General features: G+C 33.9%; 1 protein-coding gene across 1 annotated transcript; it reads left to right on the plus strand.

Annotated features, from left to right (window-relative positions):
• The first annotated feature begins 3964 nt into the window (after positions 1-3964).
• On the plus strand, positions 3965-9540 carry LOC112508161 (protein ALP1-like). The gene is made up of 3 exons (XM_025112939.1): positions 3965-4117; positions 7889-8370; positions 8970-9540. The coding sequence occupies exons 1-3, from the start codon at positions 3985-3987 to the stop codon at positions 9531-9533; spliced, it is 1179 nt and encodes a 392-aa protein (XP_024968707.1). The 5' UTR covers positions 3965-3984; the 3' UTR covers positions 9534-9540.
• The last annotated feature ends 1436 nt before the right edge of the window (positions 9541-10976 follow it).

Consider the following 10976-nt stretch of genomic DNA (forward strand, 5'->3'; position numbering starts at 1 on the left):
TATATATATATATTTTTTTTTTTTTTACTATCATACATCAGTTAAAGTATTCTATTGTGTCTCTATTGGTATCTCTGATACAAAGAGGATCAAAGAGTTAATAAGGTTTTTCGTTGATACTTGGAGAAAAGGAAAACAAACTTGAAAGAAGCCTAAATACCCGTATCAAAAGCTGGAACACAATCGATTGTGCAACTTCTCCTGTGACCTATGCGTGCACAACCAAACCAGTCCCCAACATATTGCATTCATTTTTTTTATTTGATTATTTTGTTTCCTAATTAGCTTACAACAATTACTTGTTAGTTTTAGTTATTATTTATTTGCTTTCTAATTGGATTTATATTATCAATAAATACATCTCTTTGAAAATATTCTGTGTTTTTTTTTGGGTGCTACATTTATAATTCTTGAAAGTTAAAAGGATTTAGACGCTTCTTGATCATTCTATACTTCATATTGCGTCAATCTCGATGAATGACTGGATACACATGGCTAAACAAAACTTTCCACGCATGACAACTTTTCATTGAACGTGTAAGAAAATCATGCTTAAAGTTTCACATATCAAGCTCATTTAATAATCACAATCATACCCGAAATACAAGGTTCTAAATGACGTAGAGGTGAGGTTAAGTCTCAACTCTTAAGAGCCACAGTAATGCCACAACATTTTATTAAGACGAGACTTAAGGTGGCAAATCAGTGTATCATATATATGGTTTTGGGCGAAGGATCATGTGAGAAACGTAATAAGATATCTAAACACTTGATCATTGCAATATCACGCCCACCCATGAATTACGCGTTAGAAGGGAATTGATCCGGTGCACCTCATTGGTGTTGACCTTAAATTAGGATTGATCAAGGGTGGATATCTCTTCTTATGTTTTTCATCATAACTATACTTCTCACCGGAACCCAACCCTATAGTTTTATTTATACATATATGTTTTCTATTGTTACTCAATGACACTGAACAATTTAAATTCATATAAAAAGAAGAAAACCCCATATATTAATAATATATACTTTACAAATATTGTTATATCAAAATTTTATAACAATGTATGGCTATGGGGGATTAACGTGGTGTTAGAAATGCGACTCATACCGTGGTACGTCACTACACGTCTTTTAGAACCACGCTTGAACATCACACAGAAGTGTGTATTGGAGTTTAAGAATCACACGAAACTCACCTTGAATTCTTTTAGGCTAGCATATCCTTGCTTGCACATGACTTACATAGCATACAAGCATATGAGTGACTATATTGTTCATAAAACACATGTACTACTTACGCTTGGCGTCTTATACCAATCAAATCTTTGTTGATCAAACTTGAGTGAACACGACCTTAAGTTTGTGTTCAAGTCGCTTATATGTATGTGAGCATAAATAAGTTTGCTAGACCAGAGCTCGTATTGATTGGTCCAAGCAGTCTTGCGTATGAGCTTGAGTTCGTGTCGCTTAAACTGTGCGAGCTAAAATACAAGCTTTGACCACGGCTTGATAATTACAGTTGCTACCTCATAAATTCACCTTTGAGCCATCGTTCATCATACAAAGGTCTATAGTTGACCAATATATGTGCACTCAACACTGTTTTGAGCCTAAATCATTCAAATTAACTCTGAATTTCTCGCATCAAAACATCAACAATAGATATGGCTACCATTTGGCATACCAAAACACTACTATTAACAAATCTTGCCTTAATATGTATACAATCACTTATCATGCCTTAGAACACTTGTATGACGATTTGATGCTAAATAAACAGCCGTAGGACTTCATACTCATTCCATTTCGATACAACAAAATGCTACTACATGAAATGCTATTTGGAGTTGTGCTAAAACGTCAATTTGGATCAAAGTTATTACCTTGATCTTGCGGACTTGGTTTTGAAGCCTCAAGCACCATTTTGCTAACTTCTCTGATTCAAAACTACAAATTTCCTTTTGGGTGGTTGCTTAAGGACAAGAGGTTAATCAAATGGCAACTTCTGTCTTCAATTTGTTGCTTGATCTGAGCTTTGGTTCTCCGTGCATCAACGAGTATCAATCACAATATCTACATTCAGAGAGAAAATCAGATATCGTTTGAATCAAAGACTACTCGTAAATATCGAAAAGGATCTTGAGATACGTGTGGACAAGTCCAAGTAGAACAAAGATACAAGAGAAAATATTTGGCCAATTCTCGAACCTACAGATCAATTATTTTGTTTCATATTTACTTATAATATGACTAATTTTTTTCAACTGATCATCATAAAAAATGTATGATTATAAAAACAACGTCGATAAACCAAAATACCAATCACAAAAGGAAAACGTATTATCATATATTTACCAATATATTAAATAACGATGACGGATAATTAATTTAAGATATTATTTTTCAAAAGGGAACAAATAAATATTCAAGTGTCACATTGTTTATCCATCATGCTAAGATATTAATGTGTATATTATTCCCTACCCCAATTTTTTAATCAACAACATTAATTAACACAACATAAATAAATATTATTAATCAATTATGGTTGATGATACATTATTAAAATTCATAAAATGAAATATAAATTCATTCTCTGTCATCAATTCTAAACTTAAAAAGAGGATAACTGCAGATGAATAATTCTACGGTCATGTGAGTATAACATTAAGGGGGGGCGTTTGGTATAGATAAAGGAATGAAAATGATAGGGAATGAATTTTTATTTTCCCCAGTTTAAACTGAAATGAAAATTTAGCCGTAGGGAATGAACTTATTATATAATACTAGAAGGGTACTCACACAATGCAGCAATTTACATCTCGATTTTAATGTTTCATTTTTCTTTCTTTTGTCTCACTCGATGTTATAATATGGTTTTATATGGTTTTGAGAAAAGATAATGTTTTTATTTTTGAATAACATATAAATATGAAGATATCATAAAGAATTGAAAAAAAAAATATTAATATTAGTACCAAACTAACTACTTAAAATTTATCTTTTTTTGTATTTCTTTAATTCATTTTTTTATTTTTGGCTTAATAATATATATTTTTTTTATAAAGATAATAATCAAGTATTTTGTTAGAATTCAATGATTATCCTAATTATCTTCTAGATCTTTTATATCTAAAATGAATGTTTATCATCTAAATTATGTTTATCAGCAGTTAGTTACACGATTTCAAACATGAAACTTTAATAAGTTATACTTACACATAATTACTTGTAATCTTGAATTTTAAGTAATATGCATCAATAAAATGATTTTTAAGAGTTTTTTTTCAAATGTTTTATAATATAGTATAGATAAAACCAAACATTTTCTTTTATTTTCATTTTCATTCATTACTGCTTAATACTTCTAACCATATTACATAACACTTACAGAAAACTCAAATAACAAGAGATGGTTACAAATAAATAGGTGTATACATATACAACCTTTGGCATTAAATGTTATATATTTACAAAAAACCCAAAAAGAAAAAGATGAGTATTGTTTTTGCTGAATTTCCAAGAATGTTACTTAGAGAAAAAGAGGAGGCTTTTTCAAGTCTTTATTACAAACAAATCCTTAATTCCTCTTCTTGTCACATTGTCTTTAAGCAACACCAACCCTCCCACGGTAATGTATGTAGTAGTACTTTGCCATATAGATTTTCATTCACCTCTTTCTTCTATCCATCTTTGCCAAGTATATATCGCGAAACCCTTCTTTTTTGCATGCTTCAATCATCCCAAAACAACACACACATACACCAAGAACACACACTAAAACCATCAGGATTTCAACTGTTCTTTGCATGTTCTTTGTTGCCATTACTTGTTTACGATCTCTTTATCAATGTTTTGAGTGTTTTCGGGAAATGGGTGTTTGTTTTTTTCACGAATTCTAACTAAAAGTATTTGATTTTGTTGTTTCAAGATTGTAACATTCGTGGGTTTTTTCAATCGGGTTCTCTGTGCTCGCTGATGGGTCCTATCAGAGGAAACAAAAAGAAAAGGAAAATAGAGTTGAAAATCGATAATGAAAATGTTTTGGCTTCTGGGTCTTCTGAAGAGGGCTCTATTGATTGGTGGGATGAGTTCTCCAAACGGATTGCTGGTAATTTTTGTTCTTCAAATCATCAAACACTTCCAATTTTGCTTTTTTGAATGCTAATTTTGTTTGACAGTTTGTGTATCATCAATTTAGGTGAATTTAATTTGTGGGTTTTGCCATGCTCTATTTCTTGATTGATTTCCATGTTCTTGAATTGCAAATGCATATTGATTGTTATGAGAAAAGATCCCTAATCTGCTGCTTTTTTAGCACCTCTAGTTCATGTTCTTGACCTAAAACTATGATTGCTAGATGAAATTGTGCTTGAAACTTTATTAGGGAATTCCATCTCTCCAGTACTAACTTGAATGTGATGTTAAGATCCTAGATGCAATCAATTTAGGGTAATGTACAGTTTTTGATAACCCCCACTGGTTTCCAATTGTATGTTAAGTGATCTTTGTTAAGGGAAACAACTAATCGAAGCTTCATGTATCGATAAACATCTAAATAACCCTCAATAATCGTGTCTTGAAAAAGATTGGGAAAGTCCTGGTCATGTAGAAGTTTATCACACTGTTCATACATACTTCTTCGGTTTCGGAGAAGAGTTGACATTTGACTTTGGAAAGTCAAACACACTACTTTCTTGAACTTAAAGTTCATGCTTAAGCTAGGAATTCCTCTACATTTTCACAAAAAAATTGTCTAGTTGTAGTGTTCATTACATGGTTCCTGTAGTTTCAACTTGTTTTGATCTTGACATTGAGAACTTCATGTAAAATTTAAGTTAATTGGTAGTTTGTTTGACTTCCGTAAGGCATTTTTCTTGGGATGAGAACATTCTTTTAGTCATTGATCTTAGCAATTAGAAGACCGCATTCACCTTATAGGAAGAAACGGCCAATTTAGGTTCCAAGAGATCAAGATGTCAGCTGCGTTGCTAAAGACATTGCTATATGTTCATCTTGATTATCAACATGTATTAGCCGAAAAGTTTTCAAGGGTCTAGTTGGTTAAACAGTATGCATCTTTTCTTTGCCGTCCGATCCAAAATGTTAGTCCTTTAAGGTTCTGCTATTTTAGGGATTACTGATTTTGTAACTCTTTTAAATTTTGTTCCATTTTGTGTTTGTAAGTAATGCACTCCACACTTCCTTCGTATAGTAAAAAAGGTTTAAGGGTATATAAGAAAAAGTATTATCCAGCTAAACGACTAATGTCATGGAAAGGTCAAACAAAGTTCTAAACACCATATTGGAACAGAGAGAGTAGTTTACGGATTTGTAATCTGTACTCCATTTGTTCCAAAATGTTGGTGCATTAAGGTTTTGGCACACTGATTGAGTAATGTAATTGGTATGGCTTAATACACAGTTAGCATAGCATATTATCCCATTTTTACCCTTGTAAGTTATATTCAACCTTTAAACTTCCTTCATAGAGAGAAAGATAAACCAGGGGTGTTTAAGGAAAAGTATTATATAGATGCCCAGAGATTAGCCAAGCATAATATAAATCAGAAGCTTAACAATTCTGAAGTAGCTACCATATAGGAACGTAGGGAGTGCCTTACAATTCTGTAGTTTGTACCGATTCACTTATGAATTCATTGTACTCCCTACGTTCCATAACGTTAGTCATAAGTTTTGACACACCATTTTTAGACTGTAATTATTAAAATCGTTATGTAGCCATTGTTAACTTTTATCTCTTTTTACCCTTCATGTAGACAAATATAGATTAGGGAGAGTATTTAAGGAAAAATACTATCTAAATGTTCAAATATGTATGGGTTCCACAAAAGAAAGCTCATTTTTATAGAACTTTCTTCTATTATATATCATGGGTGCATTTAGATTTCAAGTATTGTTCACCATGCCGGTTGATGTTTTGGATCTTTCGTTCTTGTGGTAATCACATACTAAAAAGGTCAAATTTCCTACATTTGATTCCGTTCTTTCTCCTGTGTTATCAAACCACTGAATCCATCCCCCATTTTCATCAGACAGCTTTAGGTACAAGTAATTATGAAAGACTACTCTACCAATATGCAGCTTAGTTCTCATTTGTGGGCGTTGACCATTTTTCTGTTTAGTATCTTGTTGTGGTATGAGTGAATTACAGATTTATCGTAATGGAGGTATGAAATGAAGAACTTCATGTTAAAAATTGACAGTTTATCGTAATGGAGGTATGAAGTAGCCTGGGGTTTTATGGAAACAACCGCTTGGCTCTTTAGGGTAGATGTTAGATCTGCCTACATCCCCCCCCCCCCCGGCGCCAACACCAACAAACATACCCCATTTAACTAACTAATGCTCCCTCTATGGCCTTAGGCACTTGGCTAATACTCAAGCATATTTGCCGAGTCAAATGTTGCAACATATATGAAGCGCAATTTTGTTTTTGCCTGTGTGTGATTATTGATCCTAACTGAGTCAATTCTGATTGTCGATATTCAAGTTACCTTATTTTTCCATGCTACATTCATCGATCTCATTGTGGATTTATGCGCAATCCTGATTCCCTCATATGGCAAATACTTGCACACCCATTGATGTCCTTGATAAAACTTGAACCCCCAACCTCATTTTTGGTGATTGAACTCGTATATTCAATGCTCTTAATACGAGTGGGTGGTTATGCTTAGAATGACATTTCTCTGTGGTGCTCCCTTTGTCATACATAGTTGAAAATAAGTAACTCAAACCAAACCAAACCAAACCAAACAGAGCAGTAAATCCCAAAAGAAAGTAAGGTCGGATGTAAGCATACATTTCCTCTATGCCAAAGAGTAGAGAGGTTGTTTCCGTGAAGACCCTCAACTTGCGAGAAGTGTTTGTGAAAAGGTTTTGGAGAACCCGAGAGCTTTTGAAAAGCAGAGAAGACCTTGGCGTGAAAATGGTAAATTACGAAGATTTCTAAAAAGAAGAAGACTAGTATACAGAAGAAGTTAGACAAATATGTGCAATAGTTTAAGATAAGTGTTATAGTAAAATGTCTTAAATACCCTTCGATAATGGAAAACCAGCTAGAAATTCTTGGACAAAATGAATATCATTAGTACTTCTTAATGATTACCTTATGCATATAGGCAAGTTTAATATTTTCCATGAAGGGAAAGGTTGCAAGTACTTTGGGACATCCTAGAATGAAATGTTTGCCAACCATTTTGAGAAGGAAAGGAAGGAGTAGTCGATACGAGATGTAGATGTGTCATAAAAATGATATATGAATATCAAAGATTATGCAAATAGGAATATCAAAGCTTATATGAGCAAACCAAATTTAAGATTGTAAAAACCAAACTAAGCACACCCGTATGTCCCACTCAGAAATAGGTCTATGATGGCGGTGGGATGTATGCAGACCTCTCATCTACCCCAAAGAGTCGGTCCCATTCAGAAACAAGTATGGGGTTGAAATCTATGCAGACCTTTCATTTACCCCAAAGAGTCGGTCCCACTCAGAATTAGGGTATGGGGGTGGGACGTATGCAGATCTGTCAGCTACCCTAAAGAGTCGGTCCCACTCATAAATAAGGTATGGGGGTGGGATCTATGCAGGCCTTCCATCTATCCCAAAGAGTCGGTCCCACTCATATATAGGGTGTAGGGTTGGGATGTATGGAGGCCTTTCATCTATCCCAAAGACACGGTCCCACTCAAAAATAAGGTCTCTTGGTGGGATATATGCAGACATGTCATGTATCCCAAAAAGTTGAACAACCTCTTTCCATGTAGACAAAGTTTAGACTCTAAATGTCGAAAAGCTAGGACCTTTCCAAATTTCTTGGAGGAATTGTGCCAACTTATTTCCACCTCTTTGCAGGTTCGGTATCTCCATCAAAAGGTCTGGACCAATTCGAGTCGGTGTTCAAGGTTTCAAGAAAGACGTTTAACTATATATGCTCACTAATAAGTGAGCCGATGATGGCCAAAACCACAAACTTTGTGTTCTTGAATGGCAAATCAATGTCTTTAAATGATCAAGTAGCTTTGGCTTTGAGACGGTTGAGCTCTGGCGATTCGTTGATAGGCGTAGCCAACTTCTTTGGCACGAACCACTCCACCGTCTCCCAGGTCACCTGGCGGTTCGTGGAGACGCTAGAAGAACGTGGGCTCCACCACCTCCAATGGCCGTCGACCGAACATGAAATGACGCAGATAAAATCCAAATTCGAGAATATCAGAGGCCTTCCAAATTGTTGTGGCGCAATCGATACCACTCACATTATGATGTTGCTGTCGACATCGGAACGAACAATTGACGTCTGGCTCGACCGTAAGGACAACCATAGTATGATCTTGCAGGTATGTAAATTGATGCCTTTTTGTTAATAAAGGTTCATATTTGTTGTTTATACACCCTGAGACCCTACTTTCGGGTGGGATATTCAAGGTCTGTTCGGTTTGATTTGGTTTATTTTTTGTTTTATACACCCTACCGTACCTTCAGATGGGAAGGCGGGATATACTGGGTCTATTTGGTTTGGTTTATTTATCGTTTATACGTGAGTGGCCGACGTTTTGAACAATCGCATTTTAGTGTAACAAAGGATTTTTTTTCTCGATGTAACGAAGTTCTAAAATTTACTATTTAATGTAACACGTTTCAAAATTTCCTATTTTGAACCCATTTTGACTCGCAGCATGTTGATACACTGATCTTGTAACATTTGATAACGTGGATGTCAAGTTTATTGTCAATTCCATCTTAAGCATTTCGTAAACGGGTATCCACGTCATTAAATGTTACGGGATTAATGGTAAAAAATGGATACATAATAGGAAATTATGAAATTTTGTTACAGAAAAAAATTATTTGTTGTTAAATTGGAACTAAATCAAACTTTGTTGCATTTTGATGCATTTTGCCGGGGAATTTAATTGTAAATTATGCGTATATGCAGGTGATTGTGGATCCCGACATGAGATTTCGTGACGTAGTCACGGGATGGCCCGGGAAAATGGACGACGCATCTGTGCTACAGGGATCGACTTTCTTCGATCTAGCCGAGAAAGGAGAGCGGCTACAAGGGAAGAAACTAAAGCTTTCGGAAGGAACTGAAGTTCAGGAATACATAGTTGGAGACTCAGGTTTTCCTCTACTACCATGGCTCATAACTCCGTACCAAGGACGGGACCTACCCGAAACAAAATCCGAATTCAACAAACGCCATTTTGCAACGAGATTAGTGGCTCAAAGGGCGCTGGCACGGTTGAAAGATGTATGGAGGATGATTCAAGGCGTGATGTGGAGACCTGACAAGCATCGGTTACCGAGAGTTATTCTGGCGTGTTGTATCCTTCATAACATCGTGATCGATATGGAAGATGACGTGTTGGATGAGTTGACTTTCACTCATCAACACGACTTGGGTTATCGGCCCGAGGTTTGTGAAACAGCCGACAAGAATGCATCGATCTCGAGGGATAAGCTCTCGCTTTACTTGTCGGGAAGACTGCCTGCTTGAGATTACGTACATTTGACTCAAAAGAATTTGTATATTACATAGCGGAATGGTTAAAAGTTTTGAATTTTAGATGTTCGTTTTTCACATATATACATAAAGCGTATTGCGAAAAAGGGGTTTTGTGTAGAGGTTTCATTCGTCACCAGGTTCAAAGAACAACAACGTCGTGATGCTAAGAAATATTTTCACGTAAACAATCTCTCTATTTCAGGAACGTTGTTTCAAGTCGAAGGCGTTGTGTCAAGTGAACGAGGGTCGGTGACATGTTTTTACGTTTACGTTATATAGCACTCGATCAAAATGTCTTTCCGTTTCTATTGAGACGATATTAAAAACTAGGGTCCGTTTCGTATAAAGACAAACCAATTTAAAGTGGTATCAATCTAAGTGGTCGGTAATACCGTATCAGCTGCCTTAATTTGATTGGTACGTGGTATTAAAAATAATGTATCACAGTATTATAGTATTATCTAATTAGTAATTGCCAGATAAATTGTTTCATACTATAATTTTTTATATATTTAAATATCAACGGTTAACGTTTATTGAGTTAACTATTTAAAGCGTTGTTGATAATTACTGGAAAAGTAACACGTGGAAATCATTTAAGTGCGCTACTTTTAACCGTAAAAAGTCAAAAAAGAAAAGAAAAAAGAAGGCCAATAACACACACAGTAACTGCCAAATGGAGTTCCTACCTACCAACCAAAAATGTTGAAATTATTACTACAGCAAACTCACAACCCAAGGGTCTGATTTGCCACTTTATTTTATTTTTTTTATTTTTATGTACATTGACATATATTTATTAATATTAAAATCAACGAGATACATCTTGATTTAATTTTTATTTTATTTATTTTTATTACAGACGATATTATAATACGGTTTTATGTGGTTTTGAAAAAACGATAATGTGTTTATTTTTGAATAAATATAAATATGAATATATCATAAAATTTTAAAAATAAAATTGTTATTAGTACCAAACTAATTATTTAAAATTTATCTTTTTTTTTTGTATATTTCTTTAATTCATTTTTTTTATTTTTGGTTTAATAATATAAATTTATTAAAGATAATAATTAAGTATTTTGTTAGAACTCAATAATTATCCTAATTATATTTTAGATTTTTTTATATTTAAAATAAGATGTTTATCATTTATTTGATTATGTTTATCTGCAGTTAGTTAGACGAATTCAAACATGAAGCATTAGTAAATTGTACGTAGCCACAATTTACTTGTAATATTGAACTTTAAGTAATATGAATCAATAAACAATACTTCATGTATAATAAACGGTTTTTAAAAGTTTTTGTTAAATGTTTTATAATATAGTATAGATAATCATTTTTAATACATATTAATTCGTTTAATTAATTTGTTAAAATTTGCATGTTTTATGTCTTGTTTCAATTTAATATTTTTTGTGTATATTA

Source organism: Cynara cardunculus (genome assembly GCF_001531365.2).
Source record: "Cynara cardunculus var. scolymus isolate 2C chromosome LG 2, CcrdV1, whole genome shotgun sequence".
NCBI classification, from domain to species: domain Eukaryota; kingdom Viridiplantae; phylum Streptophyta; class Magnoliopsida; order Asterales; family Asteraceae; genus Cynara; species Cynara cardunculus.

Bases quoted from the DNA above. Each gene is read 5' to 3' on its own strand.
- LOC112508161 (XM_025112939.1), top strand. From the start codon at position 3,985: ATGGGTCCTATCAGAGGAAACAAAAAGAAAAGGAAAATAGAGTTGAAA. The intron at 4,118-7,888 runs GTAATTTTTGTT...ACCTCTTTGCAG, and splicing joins GTTCTCCAAACGGATTGCTG to GTTCGGTATCTCCATCAAAA. The intron at 8,371-8,969 runs GTATGTAAATTG...GCGTATATGCAG, and splicing joins ACCATAGTATGATCTTGCAG to GTGATTGTGGATCCCGACAT.